The sequence below is a fragment of the Odocoileus virginianus genome, unplaced genomic scaffold, assembly GCF_023699985.2.
Source record: "Odocoileus virginianus isolate 20LAN1187 ecotype Illinois unplaced genomic scaffold, Ovbor_1.2 Unplaced_Scaffold_3, whole genome shotgun sequence".
Lineage (NCBI taxonomy): Eukaryota > Metazoa > Chordata > Mammalia > Artiodactyla > Cervidae > Odocoileus > Odocoileus virginianus.
In genome coordinates this window covers 3,433,219-3,450,398 of record NW_027224265.1, presented here as the reverse complement: position 1 = coordinate 3,450,398, position 17,180 = coordinate 3,433,219, and the positions used below count along the sequence as shown (strand labels likewise).

General features: G+C 39.5%; 1 protein-coding gene across 2 annotated transcripts in view; it reads left to right on the top strand.

Moving 5' to 3' along the window:
• PGGT1B (protein geranylgeranyltransferase type I subunit beta) overlaps positions 1-17,180 on the top strand; it is a 56,779-nt gene that overhangs the window by 8,774 nt on the left and 30,825 nt on the right. For both annotated transcript variants that reach the window (XM_070462352.1, XM_070462351.1), the window contains one exon: positions 5,729-5,847. In XM_070462352.1, the coding sequence (XP_070318453.1) occupies positions 5,766-5,847 (82 nt within the window). In that variant the 5' untranslated portion in view covers positions 5,729-5,765. The remainder of the gene's footprint in view (positions 1-5,728; positions 5,848-17,180) is intronic.

The window sequence follows — 17,180 nt, the reverse complement described above, 5'->3', positions numbered from 1 at the left end:
TGTCATCACTAATTTGTGTCTGACTCTTTTGTGATCCCATGGACTGTAGCCTGCCAGGCTCCTCTGTCCATGGGGTTTCCCAGGCAAGAATACTGGAGTGGGTTGCCATTTCCTTCTCCAGGGGATCTTCCCAACCCAGGGATCAAACCCAAGTCTCCTGCATTGGCAGGCAGGTTCTTTACCACTGAACCACCAGGGAAGCCCTGGTTTGGCCATAGCCCCACCTTAGATCTACGCAGGAATGCAGTCTATTGTTGAAGATGCTGGTAGATGTCAGTAAAGAAATTTGTGCTAAAAAGTAGCAGAGCAAGTGACCCCAAATTTGAGAATCTAGTCAACTCCCGTGAAAAGAAACTGAAAGTCGCTCAATCATGTCCAACTCTTTGTGAACTTGTGGGCTGTATACTCCATGGAATTCTCCAGGCCAGAATACGGGAGTGGGTAGCCTTTCCCTCCTCCAGGGGATCTTTCCCAACCCAGGGATTGAATCCAGATCTTCCACATTGCAGGTGGATTCTTTACCAGCTGAGCCACAAGAGAAGCCCAAGAATACTGGAGTGGGTAGCCTATCCCTTCTCCAGCAGATCTTCCTGATCTAGGAATCAAACCGGGTCTCCTGCGTTGCAGGCGGATTCTTTACCAACTGAGTTATTTGAGAAGCCCTGATCCCTAACCCCCATAAGTCAGTGTTCCTGTTATACCCCAAATGATCATTCACTTGCTCTGACCTGATGGTACAATACTCAGATAATAGCATAGGAATATCATGTCACAACTGATCCTTGAGCAACTTGGGTCGGGGCCCAGGATATGCAATGGAATATCAGAGGTCAGGCTCTCCTTACCAGAAGTTCCACAACTTCAGATTGTGTGTAGTATACTGTAGTACATACTTACTGGGGAAAAAACCAACATGTAAGTGGACCCATGCAGTTCAAGCTTGTATTCAAGAGTCACACTATAGTATGGCTAGATTTTTTTTTCCCCCACTGCGCGGAATATTTTTCCTTTTTTCTTTTGGTTCTATTTAATTCTTATTTCTTTTGTGCTGTTTTCTAAGCCTGAAAACAGTTGTTCTTAAGTCTAAAAAATGTGAGGCCTTTTGGAAGCATCATTTAGTTTATGTCTCTTACATGCAAATTGGTCTGCTGGTGAAGGAACTTGATTGGGGTGGGGGATGGGGTGGAGATGTTACTTCTTCATCCATTTAAGATAAACTTTTTATATGTAATGTTGAGAGTAGGAGAAGGGGCTGGAAGACATGGCTTAGTTTGGTTTTTCAGGCTACAGACTCAGGTTCAATTCTAGGGGAAAGAAGAAAGGAAGAAAACAGACAGATGTACTCTGAAGAAGTAGTAAAGTGAAAATCCCTTCACTGGCCTCATCTCATGCACAGTCTCCCTCTAGATGCCTGTACCAAGACAGGTGGCCTGACGGTCTCTACCCTAGGCACCATAAAACCTCACATTATTTCTCCCAGAGGCCCCCAGCCAGAATTCCTTTTTATTCCTTAGGAAATATTTACTTCTCTTGCTCTCAGAGGTTTAGGGCTACTTGAGAACTCTAGTGTGGTCCAAAAAGGAATGTTTTCTTATTATCTTATCTTAGAGAAAGGCTGGATATTTGCTCCAAAAACTTCTTGGTTCTCTTCTGCCAGCCACTGCTGGATGCTAAATTTGATAAAAAAATTTTCACTATAGTATTGTCAAGCCTATAAACCTTAGTCTAAACTGCTATGGGTTGAAAATGCTGGACTTTGAGAAGCTTTTAATAATTAAGTATACAAGGTTTTAAAATAGTTTACCATCAGATGACTGATTTCCATATCATAGTACGTACTAAGTATAATTTAAAAAGAAAGATCATTCAGTTAACACTTGCATACAGATAACAGTGTGATTTGAGAGCAGAGTCTCTAGACCTCAGCACTTTTGACATTTTGGTCCAGATACTTCTTTGTTGGACGCTGCTGTCTCGTGCATCATAGCAGCATACCTCACTTTTGCCAGCTATATATAGCGAGGAGCACCCTTGTCTAATGAAAACCAAAATTGTCTTCGGAATGGCCACTTGGGAGCAGTATTGCCCCAGTGGAACATCACTGTGCTTCTGTAAGCCTTGCTGCCCACTAGAATCACCTGGGAAGCTCACTACTTCCCATCCCCACTCACCCAAACCCCAGGTTCCAGACCCTGCCTTCCATCTAGAATTTCTGATTTCTTTGCTGTGTAGTGAGGTCTTGGCCTCTAGGTTTTGCTGGTGGTGTATTGTTTGTCTTTAAGCCAATTCTAATTGCGCCATACTTGAGACATATACCCTTTTGACTCAGAGCCTCTTCAGTAGTTTCTGTTGGTTATCTAGCATTGAAATCTGAAGGAAGTTACTTGAGTTCTTTGGATTTTATTATCTTGAGCTAGAAAACTAAAGAGGTGAACTGGATGACTTCAGCTTTTAATTTAAAAAGTAACACCTATTTATTTTTACAGCCCCTTGTTTATGTTTTTCTGGAGCATATTTTAGTAATGGGAAGATCATTGTTTTCTCAACATCTTCATGTTGTCTGTCACTTATCTCTTCATCTTGCTTAGAGATTCCGCCAGCAATGCGGGCTAGGCGGGATCAGTCCCTGGGTCTGGAAGATCCCCTGGAGGAGGGCATGGCAGCCCACTCCAGTATTCTTGCCTGGAGAATCCCATGGACAGAGGAGCCTGGTGAGCTATGTATATGTAGTCCATGGGGTCACAAAGAGCTGGATACGACTGAAGTGCTTGAGCACATAGTAATGATTTTTTTTTTTTTTTGGGGTACCAAATTACTTTATTTGATTTAATAAATTTAATGATTTAATAAACTAAATTACTCACTTTATAGATTTCAGCAAAACTGAACCCAGTGATAGCTCTCCAGGAAGGTTAGATGTAATATTGCAGGTCCTTTATTTGTTAGTTAATTCTGTAAATTATTTGACTGCATACCATGCACAAGGCAGACCTCAGCTCATGAAACATAATTTTCATCAAGAGAAGTGACTTTCAAATGTGGATACTGTTAGGTAGAAATTTTCCCCATGTCTAAAACATTTTGTTTTAGAGAAGAGTGGTTGGAGGTGAGGGGATGGTGGAGACTGCCAACCAATGAAAAGGCCTGTGTTAGTGCTGTCCCTTCAAATCAGGAAATACCAATAGTAATAGCTTCCATTTAATTAGTGCTTGCTTGTGAGCAGCTAAGCACAATAACTGTGTGAAGTATAATGATTCACAGGTAAGGAAGCTGATTTAGAAAAGAATTAGAAAGGATTAGGTAACTTAACCAGATTACAGATGGATAGAAATTGGCCAACTGAGGATTTAAAGCTAGCTCATTTGACTGCAGATCTGAGCTCTCAGCTACTGCTTCCCACCTAAAGGGATTCCACTCCCCTTTGTTTATTCCTGATCTTACTCAGATAAATCACCTCTCTAATTCAAGTGGATTTCAGTGACTTGTTGGAATTAAACTGAGATAATGAGAAAATTTTTAGGTCAGTGCCTGCTGCTGCTGCTAAATCGCTTTAGTCGTGTCCGACTCTGTGCAGCCCCATAGATGGCAGCCCACCAGGCTCCTCTGTCCCTGGGATTCTCCAGGCAAGAATACTGGAGTGGGTTGCCATTTCCTTCTCCAGTGCATGCATGCATGCTAAGTCGCTTCAGTTGTGTCCGACTCTGTGCAACCCCATAGACGGCAGCCCACCAGGCTCCTCCATCCACAGATTCTCCAGGCAAGAATACTGGAGTGGGTTGCCATTTCCTTCTCCAGGTCATTGACTATACATAATAATAATCTCTCAATGGCCTTCCCGTGTGGCTCAGCTGGTAAAGAATCCACCTGTAATGCGGGAGACCTGGGTTCAAGTTTGGGTTGGGAAGATCCCCTGGAGAAGGGAACACTACCCACTCCAGTATTCTGGCCTGGAGAATTCCATGGACTGTATAGTCCATGGGTTCGCAAAGAGTCAGACGTGACTGAGCGACTTTCACTTTCCACTTTCCAATCTCTCGATAACGTAAGTCTTCCAGGATGTTTTCTTGAGTATACCAGTATGTCACTAGTTTTAATTTTTGCCTTTAAGCTTTAGTTGAAATTAAATTGCTCTGTGATTTCGCCTCCTGTTATCTAATGGGTGCCAGCCTTTTCAACCAGGGATTAGAGAGAGAATTATACCCTTTAAAAAAAATGACTATTTTTCCTTTCTCGTAAAGTTGGTAATACCATTCTAAATGCAGAGAAGAGAAGTTAATTATATATAGTGATTGCCTTCGTGCATTAAGGCTTAATTTTCTCTTGGAATCTCTATTTAAAAGGTTATAGAATGCATTGAGTGGCCTGCGAGATGACTTTAGACCAGACAATTTGAAGTACTAGTTTGTCAGTATTAGTCATAGGAGTTACTAGAATGTGGAAATGAGATAGCCATGTTCAATCAGACAACACTGTAGGATGCATCTCAGCAGGAAAGGAACTGCAACAAACTCTCCATGTAAAAGCGACTACTCAGGGACTGGTCTTTGTGTGAAAGCACAGACTTAGCTTTCTGAGTTAGCACACAGTCGTGGAGGGGGGGATTTCGCTTTAGACTGTTCCATTTCATCAAAGAGTATTCATTTCCAGGAAATGGGAATTAAAATACTTTTGCATTTTTAGTGTTCTTTATCCCTCCCTTTTTCCCCAAGGGGTCACATTATTTATAAACAAATTTGAATAATGATAGATTTATTCTAACATCGTTAAAAATTGAGCACCAGGTTTAAGCATAACTGCAGATGGTGACTGCAGCCATGAAATTAAAAGATGCTTGCTCCTTGGAAGAAAAGCTATGACCAACCTAGACAGCATATTAAAAAGCAGAGACATTACTTTGCCAACAAATGTCTGTCTAGTCAAAGCTATGGTTTTCCAGTAGTCATGTATGGATGTGAGAGTTGGACTATAAAGAAAACTGAGCACCAAAGAATTGATGCTTTTGAACTGTGGTGTTGGAGAAGATTCTTGAGAGTCCCTTGGACTGCAAGGAGATCAAACCAGTCAGTCCTAAAGGAAGTCAGTCCTGAATATTCATTGGAAGGACTGATGCTGAAGCTGAAACTCCAATACTTTGGCCACCTGATGTGAAGAACTGACTCCTTGGAAAAGACCCTGATGCTGGGAAAGATTGAAGGCAGGAGAAGGGGATGACAGAGGATAAGATGGTTGGATGGCATCACCGACTCGATGGACATGAGTTTGAGTAAGCTCCAGGAGCAATGGACAGGGAAGCCTGGTGTGCTGCTTTCCATGGGGTGGCAAAGAGTCAGACATGACTGAGCTACTGAACTGATAAATTGCTCTTGGTGAATCAGTGAAAATTGAGATTTGTATATATTTTCCATCCTTTTGGCCTTATGTATACTGATTAGGTGCATGGAATTCTTTCTCAATTCTACTTTTAGCCTTTAGGTTGCTTATAACCTGGCTTCAGTGAATTCACATGTACTTCAGATGAGTAGGATTGAGTTCTTAAGCCTTAAATGTCCCTATATTAGAAATTAAAGGTTTGATTGATATTATTAAATTATAAGAATAAATTGGGTTTTTTTGTTTTACAAGTTGGGGCTATTGTTTAAGTTATTGTAAAGTTAGATGAGTTTATTATTTTTCTGAAACAGAATTCATTGGTTTGATAAGATGGAATTTTGTGTTTTTTTCTTTTTAGGTTGACTATTGCATTTTTTGCACTCTCTGGGCTGGATATGTTGGACTCCTTAGATGTGGTGAACAAGGATGATATAATAGAGTGGATTTACTCCCTGCAGGTCCTTCCCACAGAAGACAGTGAGTGAGTTTTTAGCATTTTATTTTTAGTGTGACTGTTTGTACCTAGCGTAACACATATGTTGGACTTGGAAATCTTCGTGTATTCACAAACCATTAGCATATTGGGTTGGCTGAAAAGTTCGTTCGGGTTTTTCGTAACATCTTACAGAAAAACACGAACAAACTTTTCGGCCAACCCAGTATTTTATTCATCTGCGTTTTCCTTGTAATGCGACACTCCCTTTCTGTTTGAGCAAGGAGCTGACCAAAGGTAGGCGCCGTTCCTGGAGAAGACGGCTCTGAGGTTGCTGGGGACTCACAGTCTCGCCCCGCGCTGCCGTGCACGCCCACCCTGACAGCTGCTGCTTGATGACTTGTATTCCTCCTTTATGTCTGAGTAGTTTTGGAGCATTCGCTGTTTTCCATTCTCAGCCATTCTTTTTGTCTCTTCACTGAAAAACTCGCCATCAAAAAATTTCATTCCAGTCTCTCATCCATTTTCCGCGCTAATGTTCCATTAGTGTTTCTTTAATGGTTTCTTAAACTCTTGGTTATACTTCAGTCATTTTTATGATTCTTAAAACTTTATATATTTTGATCAATTAAATAACTTCTCATAATTCATAAATTACTGATCAGCTAAATACACACAAGTTTTATAAATTCTGTTGTTCACTCCATTAAGTTTAAAATATCGAATATTGATTTAACTTATAAATGTTAGAAATTCTAACACTGAGTTGAATTAGATCAAGCCCAAATAAACTCCCAGAAAGTCATGTACTTCTTATGTGTGATCACTGCTACCATTCTTTTATGAGTCAGCATTTATAATTTAATAATGTAGTTCATTGGTTGGAGTAATCTCACCCAGGTAAGCTTTGTGGAAATAATAAACCAAAGCTTTATTTAGAAAGAAAGAGCTTTGATCTATTAGCAGATGCCATTGGACATAGTTTGAGCTTTCTACTTTATTATATTTGAAGTTTGTAGTATTTGTTTATAATTTTAAAAAGTCTTTGCCTATTAATGAATTCTTGTTAGAAAGTGATTAAGCAGTTTTAGATCTTTCCGAATTCTAATATAAATATCTAATCATTTTTCACCAATGACATGAAGCAGCATATGTGATATACTGATGAGTAGTTATATATTCTAACATGTTGGTAAGTAGTATTTATTGAATGTTCTGCTAAGAATACTCTGCTAAACTTGTACAGAGGGACTGTTGTAAATTATGAGATATGGTTTTCATTCTCTAGGAGCTTGTGGCTGAGGTGAGGTCAAGTTCTAGTCACCTGCAAAATGGAAATAATGTGTATTTTCCTTTTTAATCAGAATTTTTTTTTCCACTAGTCTGAGTGAAAGTCTATTAATATTAAACATATATAAGGTAGTTTTGTTACAGATTATGTGTAATTTTTGTTTGTTTACTAACAATGCATGTCCTAACTAAAATTGTTATTTCCTAAATGTATTTCATATAGTACAGATAGGAAATTATACACTGTGGTATATAGCAAAGCTATTCTGTAAGAAGTTCCTGCTAAAATGTATTACCTTCAGACATATGATATTCATTTCCTTGGAATAAAATAGCTATGGTCTCTCTAGAAATGTAGGAAACCCATGCTATAGGTTACAATTATCAGAACACTAGTCATTTTTTTCATTGTGCTTCCTACTTTCTTTTATATTTTTATCTCCCTTTAAGGACTGTTTGCTGGCTTCATGAGCTAATTAATACCATACTCTTTTTGAAGGCTTCTTACTTTTCTCATTATTTGATCTTTTGTTGCAAGAGCCTTGCCAACTGTCATCTGAAACTGTCACATTATCCCTAATAATTGTGTTAGCTGTGCACTCACCTGAATGACTGAAATGAGAGAGGTGGAAAGTAACAAATGTTGATGAGAATGTCGCACAACTGTAACTACTGTTTTATAGCTACTGTTTGGCAGTATTTCCTAAAACCGAACAAATATGCATTCTGTGACAGCAATTCTACTTCCTAGTATGTATCCAACCAGAAATGAAAAAAATGTGTTCTCCAAAAGATATGTACTAGAATGGTCATTCATAGCAGTATTTTTCACAGGAGCCCAGAGTAGGAATATGCGAACTCCCCATCATTGGTGTTGTAGATGAGTGCTGTATTGGAATTCACACACTGGAACACCGTACAGTGATGGGAAAGGACAATTTAGACCTGCATACAGAAATTTGGATGAATGTCACAAACATATTTTGTGATAAAGAAATATGTAGTATATTGTTCTGTTAATACAAAGTAAAAATCTCAGTAAAGCCAATCTGAGCTTTGGGGAGTGCCAAGAAGGAAGGCAGGACGTGCTTCTTGGGTGCTGGTCATGTACTTTTTCCTGAGCAGAGAGCTGCTTATACAGGTAAGTTTACTTTGAAGAAGTTCATTAAGCTGTTTATTATACTTTGATGAGAGTTAAAATTTTTTGAATTTGGGTGTATTTACCATCCCTTTTGAGATCTACCAGAGTTGTCTTTCCCATTGTACTTTCAAATCCGTGTACTTCATAGATTGAAGCCTATTGCTAATTTTTTACTTTTTCAGTCATTGCTGCTTAACTGTTGCTTAAAATATTTCTGCTTGTGTCTGAATTGTAGACTTCTGGAGGACAGTGAATGAATCTGTCTTGGATTTTTTTTTTTTTTTCTCTTTTCCTGTGTAGTGCATCATTGCGTATCAGCAGTTGTTGGACTGTAAATGACTTACACCTTTTCCTATTGTTTTTCTTTTCTGTATTTTCACATTTAGCCCACACCATCCTCTGGCTCCTCAAATATTTTCACATTTATAGGGCATTTGCAAGCTGAATAGAATGCTTTCTATAACTCATAACTCTCTATTTGTCCTACTTTGTGATAACACATAAAATCCTAGGCGACTTAAAAATCTTAAAAGTGTTAAACAGAACCCAGAGGCCATAAAGGAAAAATTTGGCAGATTTGATTAAATATTTTTCAATGTGACATAGGGAAAGACAAAGTTGGATAAATAACAGACTTAGAGGAAATTGTGCCATTGTATATACTAGACAAAATATTAATATCCAAACTGTAAGAAGTTGTTAAAAGATTGAGGAGAAGATGACACATTGCCATTTAGAAAATGACAAAATTTGTGAATAGATACTTCACAAAAGAAGTACATATAGTCATTAAATACATGAAAAGAGGATCAACTGATACTATAAATTAGGGAGATGTAATAGAAACAAGAATGTTAACATTATTTTTCGCTGCACATCAATTTACCAAAAAGTTTTTAAAAGTTGGTAAGAATGTAGGGAAAAGAGCACTTTAATACTCTTTTGGTGGAAGTAAAAATTGTTGTTACCTTTGGAAGGGCATTTTAGAAGTGTAACTTTTTCCCCTCACCTATCCTTGTGTGTGTTGTAGCTAGTGAAATAATGGTCCCCCAAAGGCATATGCACCCAGAACTTCAGAGGGTGACTACATTTGGAAGGAGGGTCTTGGCAAGCATTAAGGCTTTCAAGAAGAGTGACTGGTGTCCTTCAGAGAGAAAGGACAGGCCAGGTGAAGACAGACGCAGAACTCAGGGGTGGGTCCACGTGGTAAAGAGCATCAGGAGTGCCCTCCAGAAGCTGAGAGTGGGTACAAACTGGTTTTTCCCTCAGAGCCTTTGGAAGAACCAGCCTGCTGACACCCTGATTTTGACCTCTTGGGCTCTCCAGCTATGAGAGAATACATTTCTGTTGTTAATACATTTCCGTTGTTTAAAGCCGCCACGTTAATGGTAACCAATACATGTGCACAGAAGTCTGTGTAGAAGGATGTGTTGGCATTGTTTGTTAGAGTAATACGTCAGAAACAGTAAGTATCCACCAAAAGTGAAGCAGTTAAATAAGCTGTAGGCCAGTAAAGACTGCTACCCAGTAATAAGGTGATTGAGGTAGATCTGTACATGTTGTTACATGATAACTGTTCATCAAATGTAGTTAAATGATAAATACCAATGTGTACAGGGGTGTTTTGTTTTAGTAGTCTGTTAACACCAGTGTGTAGGAAAAGCTCCAAAAGCATCACAGAGCGCCTCTGTGGAGGGGAGGTAGATGAGAACAGAGGAAGGCGGCGGCTGGGTAAGGTACCTTAGTTTTATCTATATTTCTGCATTGTTTGAGTGCTGACAATAAATGTTCTGTATTTTTAAAATTTAAGTTAAACAATCTTTATCTCAGCGTCTCTTCAAAACACAACACAAATAAACAAAAACTCATCTCACACACTAGTAAAGTAATGCTCAAAATTCTCCAAGCCAGGCTTCAGCAATACATGAACTGTGAACTTCCAGATGTTCAAGCTGGTTTTAGAAAAGGCAGAGGAACCAGAGATCAAATTGCCAATATCCTCTGGATCATCAAAAAAGCAAGAGAGTTCCAGAAAAACATCTATTTCTGCTTTATTGACTACGCCAAAGTCTTTGACTGTGTGGATCACAATAAACTGTGGAAAATTCTGAAAGAGATGGGAATACCAGACCACCTGACCTGCCTCTTGAGAAACCTGTATGCAGGTCAGGAAGCAACAGTTAGAACTGGACATGGAACAGCAGACTGGTTCCAAATAGGAAAAGGAGTATGTCAAGGCTGTATATTGTCACCCTGCTTATTTAACTTACATGCAGAGTACATCATGAGAAACGCTGGGCTAGATGAAGCACAAGCTGGAATCAAGATTGCTAGGAGAAATATCAGTAATCTCAGATATGCAGATGACACCACCCTTCTGGCAGAAAGTGAAGAGGAACTAAAAAGCCTCTTGATGAAGGTGAAAGAGGAGAGTGAAAAAGTTGGCTTAAAGCTCAACATTCAGAAAGCTAAGATCATGGCATCTGGTCCCATCACCTCATGGGAAATAGATGGGGAGACAGTGGAAAGTGTCAGACTTTATTTTTGGGGGCTCCAAAATCACTGCAGATGGTGACTGCAGCCATGAAATTAAAAGATGCTTGCTCCTTGGAAGGAAAGTTATGACCAACCTAGATAGCATATTAAAAAGCAGAGACATTACTTTGCCAACAAAGGTCGGTCTGGTCAAGGCTATGATTTTTCCAGTGGTCATGTATGGATGTGAGAGTTGGACTGTGAAGAAAGTTGAGTGCCGAAAAATTGATGCTTTTGAACTGTGGTGGTGAAGAAGACTCTTGAGAGTCCCTTGGACTGCAAGGAGAGCCAACCAGTCCATCCTAAAGGAAATCAGTCCTAGGTGTTCACTGGAAGGACTGATGTTGAAGCTGAAACTCCAGTACTTTGGCCACCTGATGCGAAGAGTTGACTCATTGGAAAAGACCCTGATGCTGGAGGGGTTGGGGGCAGGAGGAGAAGGGGATGACAGAGGATGAGATGGCTGGATGGCATCACCGACTTGATGGGCATGAGTTTGAGTAAACTCTGGGAGCTGGTGATGGACAGGGAGGCCTGGCGTGCTGTGATCCATGGGGTCACAAAGAGTCGGACATGACTGAGCAACTGAACTGAACTGAAGCCAATTTATATGATTATATACAAATATTGACATTTTGCTAATGGCAGGAACAATTGAGTGCATTATTTAATAGTAGTTTTCAAATACATCACATTTGTTCTTCCCTCAGTCTGCCTTTCACGAAGTGGGGCAGACATTGAGAGGAAGAGTGAGTGAGGGGCCTGCCTGAGGTCACGCACAGATGTCAGTGACAGAGCCGACTGGAATCCCCGGCTTCTGACTCCAGGTCCCATGCTGCTGTACTGGGAAAGTATATAGTCCCTTGTGGAAACTGTCCCGTGTGGCAGTTAAATACATTGTAAATATTTAATCACAATTATCCCTGGCCTTCCATTTAATCTAAGGTTGTAAAGACCCCAGTGGTATCCTAGTAATAAGTGTGCGGTCAGACCGTTGGAGGGTTGGGGCCCTTCTCATCAATATCAGGAAGCATTTAGGAGACACCAGGGATCAGCCTGGGGGCTTTGTTCCCCTCTCTGACCAGGAGCACAAGCAGACAATTGTGGAGCTAGAACAAAACAAGGAATATTATAGTCCCCCAGTTTACAAGTCGATGTTAAGATCCAGAGAGAGCAATCATCTGTGCACAGTAACATAACTAGTTAATGTTAGAGCAGAGTTAGAGCACAGCCTTCTGCTCCTCACTCTCAGTTTCCCAACACCGGTCCCATGCATCGAGTGCTCTTCTTATCATGTATGTTTTTCTGTGACATACGGATTTTTTTCATGAAAACTCTGAGGCTGTCTTACGTGTCTCGAGGAAAATTAATCTGGTATCTCTTCCTTAATAGAGCTCATAAAAATTAGAATTAAGTGTTTGGAAATGTAGATAAAGTGGTTTAATATTAAAAGGTAAAATGTTCAATGATTTCAATTTTTTAGTAGACTTTCAATGAGTTTGCTTCCTTTTTGTTTTAAACAACATGCTGGAAATGTAAGTATAGTATCATGTGGCTAAACTGAGCGTTAAAAATTTTGGAAATTATAGAACACTTGTTTTGGGAGGCATTGTAGATCAAGAATTTTATGTAAAGATAAACCCAGTCATGGGTTGCTTTGTGTCCCCAGCAGCTCTTAGTCACATATCGGGTATGCTATGCCACAGTCTTTTCACAGCCCACCTGCAGTTCCAGATTCTCAACTTACTGTTCTGTTGGATGAAATGCTATTAAATTTCAAATCTCTAAGAAAGAAAATCCCCCACCTGCCTTCTGTTTAACTGGTCTAGGTCCTATTCTAAAACTAATCTCTGGAATTTAGGAAATAGATACAAAAAACATTTTTTAAGCTATGTAGTATTTTATTTACCTTGTGTGGATCTTTCTTGACATCCTGAAACAGGAGTCATATAAGATATGTTCTTTTACTAGGAAACTTTGTGTTTCTTGAGACCTGTGAGAAATTATTTCTATAGCCATAAAACGTAAATGTCTACTTTTACTTGAAAAAAATCACCACATTTACTTGAATGCTTTTTGCATAGTGCAATAACATAACTTTGAAAATGAAAATGAGAAAGTTAAGAACATAACCAAAACAAGTTTTGGATTATATTTAAGCAGCACAACCACCACTAGTAATGTGGTGATATTTTAGCTCAAGTAATCTTTTATTGGAAGCATTAAATATATTTTTTGTATTTTTGTTTTGTCTCCAAAAAATTTTCTCTTTAAAGAGGGCAAATGCATTTTCTTATGAAAAGCAAAGTAATTCTGCTGACTAAAATAAATCTTTTTAAACTCTCATTAAAGTTTTACATTCTGTAAGTTTCTTTGCTTTTTAGAGAATATCTAAATGCATTGTCTTTATGATGCTTGGCATGTGGCTGGTGTTTGTATGAGTTTAGTAGTCAGATGCTTTGTAGCTTAATACTTATCTTTCATGTGCAAGCATGCAGATAAAGGGATTTTTTTTCTTTATGGTTAATAGCTAAACATGTTTTATTCTTTAATACATCTCTCTACATACTTGGCCTTCCTTGGTGACTGAGTGGTAAAGAACCTACCTGCCAATGCAGGAGACATAGGTTCGATCCCTGGGTCAGGAAGATTCCCTGAAGGAAGAAATGGCAACCCACTCCAAAATTTTCACCTGGAGAATCCCATGGACAGAGGAGCCTGGTGGGCTACAATCCATGGGGTTGCAAAAGAGTTGGACATGACTTAGTGACTAGACATCAACTACATCAGTTCAGTTCAGTTCAGTCGCTCAGTCGTGTCCGACTCTTTGCGACCCCATGAATCGCAGCATGCCAGGCCTCCCTGTCCATCACAAACTCCCAGAGTTTACTCAAACACATGTCCATCGAGTCGGTGATGCCATCCAGCCATCTCATCCTCTGTCATCCCCTTCTCCTCCTGCCCCCAACCCCTCCAGCATCAGGGTCTTTTCCAATGAGTCAGCTCTTGCATGAGGTGGCCAAAGTACTGGAGTTTCAGGTTCAACATCAGTCCCTCCAGTGAGCACCCAGGACTGATCTCCTTTAGGACGGACTGGTTGGATCTCCTTGCAGTCCACAGGACTCTCGAATCTTCTCCAACACCACAGTTCAAAAGCATCAATTTTTCTGCACTCAACTTTCTTCACAGTCCAACTCTCACATCCATACATGACCGCTGGAAAAATCATAGCCTTGACCAGACAGACCTTTGTTGGCAAAGTAATGTCTCTGCTTTTTAATATGCTATCTAGGTTGGTCATAACTTTCCTTCCAAGGAGCAAGCATCTTTTAATTTCATGGCTGCAGTCACCATCTGCAGTGATTTTGGAGCCCCCAAAAATAAAGCCTGACACTTTCCACTGTCTCCCCATCTATTTCCCATGAGGTGATGGGACCAGATGCCATGATCTTAGCTTTCTGAATGTTGAGCTTTAAGCCAACTTTTTCACTCTCCTCTTTCACCTTCATCAAGAGGCTTTTTAGTTCCTCTTCACTTTCTGCCAGAAGGGTGGTGTCATCTGCATATCTGAGATTACTGATATTTCTCCTAGCAATCTTGATTCCACTTGTGCTTCATCTAGCCCAGCGTTTCTCATGATGTACCTGCATATAAATTAAATAAGCAGGGTGATAATATACAGCCTTGACATACTCCTTTTCCTATTTGGAACCAGTCTGCTGTTCCATGTCCAGTTCTAACTGTTGCTTCCTGACCTGCATACAGGTTTCTCAAGAGGCAGGTCAGATGGTCTGGTATGCCGTTCTCTTTCAGAATTTTCCACAGTTTATTGTGATCCACACAGTCAAAGGCTTTGGCATAGTCAATAAGCAGAAATATACGTTTTTCTGGAACTCTCTTGCTTTTTCAGTGATCCAACGGATGTTGGCAATTTGATCTCTGGTTCCTCTGTCTTTTCTAACTGCACACTCACACATAAATACCGGTGTGTATATTATACCCATTCATATGCCCATTTTTGCTGCTGCTCCTTTTTCTTTCCATTGACCCAGTTTCATTTTTTAAGTAATCTGGGTTTTTATGATACATAAGCTGTCTAAGCTACTTCCATATAACAAGGTAAACTGGTTTAACTTTATGGCTGTATTCACCAAGTCAGTGGTTCTCAATTCTGACTGTGTTATCAGTCAGGGATTATTTTTCTTTCTTATATGTGTTAGTTCAGGCCCTACTCTGAGGGTTTTGATGTGGGCCAAGGTTAGGACTCAAAAGCATCTACATTTTTCCTAACTAGACTTAATGTTCATCAGCCAGACCACATTTTCTTTGCTAGTACTGAATGGGAACACTGGAGGGCGCTATCTAAAATCCTCCAAAGAAGTTTAAACTTTATCCTGAATATGTATTCAGTTGTAAATTTGGAATAAATTTCATGTTTTTACTTGAATAGTTATCATAAATAGGTAAGCTGACTATCATTGTAAAAGAATTCACAATAGCAGACAGATCGTGAGAGGAACCAGAAAGAATGGCCTGATGAATTTTTTAAGATGATGATGTGTACTCCGTTTTGAAAATGGAAGATAGGATATTTTTATTTTAAAGAAACTTTCCTTTCTCAAGCCCCTACTATATGTCAGCCTCGATATGAAACTGACTTAGTGGGGGCTCTAGAAGGAATCAGATCTTTCTTTCATCAAAAGTAGAAATAGGATTTGATTTTCTTAGAGAACTGTCAGCAGATCAGTAGCTTGAAAGGATAACTTTTAAAAAGGCAATCCAAAGGCTGATTGCAAAAATTTAGGTAATAATAGTAAAACATTTTAGGGTTCAGATAAAATACAGGACCTAGGAAAATATATCGTTTAACATTACCCCTCACCCAATTCAAGATGGATTAAAACAAGTGACACTAAAAGGATAAAGGCACTCGTGGCTTGGTAAGGAAGGGATAATTTATTTTTAATTAAAAAAATACAATGTTACATCCAGTTTGGAGTATGGAAAGAGTATTAGGCAGAATTCTGAAGATGTCACCTCCTCTCCCTCCATAATTCCTGTTGCCTAGTGTTTCAGTCAAGCACTAATCTGGGTACTACAGATGCTGCAGATGAAGTTAAGGGTACTGAATCGCTGATCTTAAAATATGGAGGTTGTCCTGTGGTTGTTATACATACAGTCACAGTATAACCACAGAAGCCCTTATTACAGGAGACAAAAGAGAGAGAGAAAAGTGCAGGGAAGGAGGACGAGAGAGATGCTGCAGAACGGGGAAACTAGGGCGAGTCTAAGCATAAGGATCTGGGCCCCATTGCTGTATTCTGAGACACAGGGGCCCAGACGCAGGAAGTGGCAAGAGTGCCCTCTGGGGGGTGAGGGCGTGCCCTAGCTGACATCTGGCAAGGGAATAGAGACCTTAGTCTTCCAACTGCAGGGAACTTACTTCTGCCCAGAGGCAGGTTTGTTCCCCAGAACCTGCAATAAGGAATGTAGCCCTACCATCACGTAGATATTTTAGCCTAGGGAGACCTACCTTGGACTTCTGACCTTACAGAACTGTGGGACAATAAATGAGTGTTGTTTTAAGTTGCTAAGTTTGTGGTAATTTGTGATGACAACAATGACAAATAAAGACAACATTCAGCTTTGTTCATATCCCACAAAATACTGTATTTATTCCCTTTGAAGCTTTGATGATAAGTACACTTCACCTAATTATAAACATAGTGCCCATATATTTTTGTATCCTGCTTTTCTCTTAATCATATTTATTTCTCTGTGTTACTATGCAGTTTTCCCAAATCATTGCTTTTAATAGAGTAGATATATTGCTTTTCTTTGAATAGATACAATATGTTATATATTGAACCCATTGGACTTATGTGTCGCTTCAAAATTTTTACCATCAAAATACTATCCTGAGTGTTTCTGTGCATATGATGATCTCATATTTGAAGTTACTGGAGCAGATATTCATGTGCATCGTTACCAAGTCAAAGGGTACCAGCCTTTTTATGACTCAACGATGTATTAGCAAGTCTTAAATGGCTTAGCAATTTAAAAGTCTTTAGCAAAAAGTAAGAGAACCGTGTTCATCAAAATCATCACCATTAGATAGTATTCATTTTTAAGTTAATTTTTTTTTGTTGTTAATGAAGGAAGATTCTTGGTGCAGAGTTTTAAATTTAGGGAAGAAGTTTCCTAAATTACCTAGAGAATTAATATATAAGCTACTATTCTAAGTATTTCAGAGATATAAAACTGAATAGTGTGAAAGGGAGAGTCGCCAGTCGTGTTTGACTCTTTGCGACCCCATGGACTATATAGCCCGTGGAATTCTCCAGGCCAGAACACTGGAGTGGGTAGCCTTTCCCTTCTCCAGGGGATTGAACCCAGGTCTCTTGCATTGCA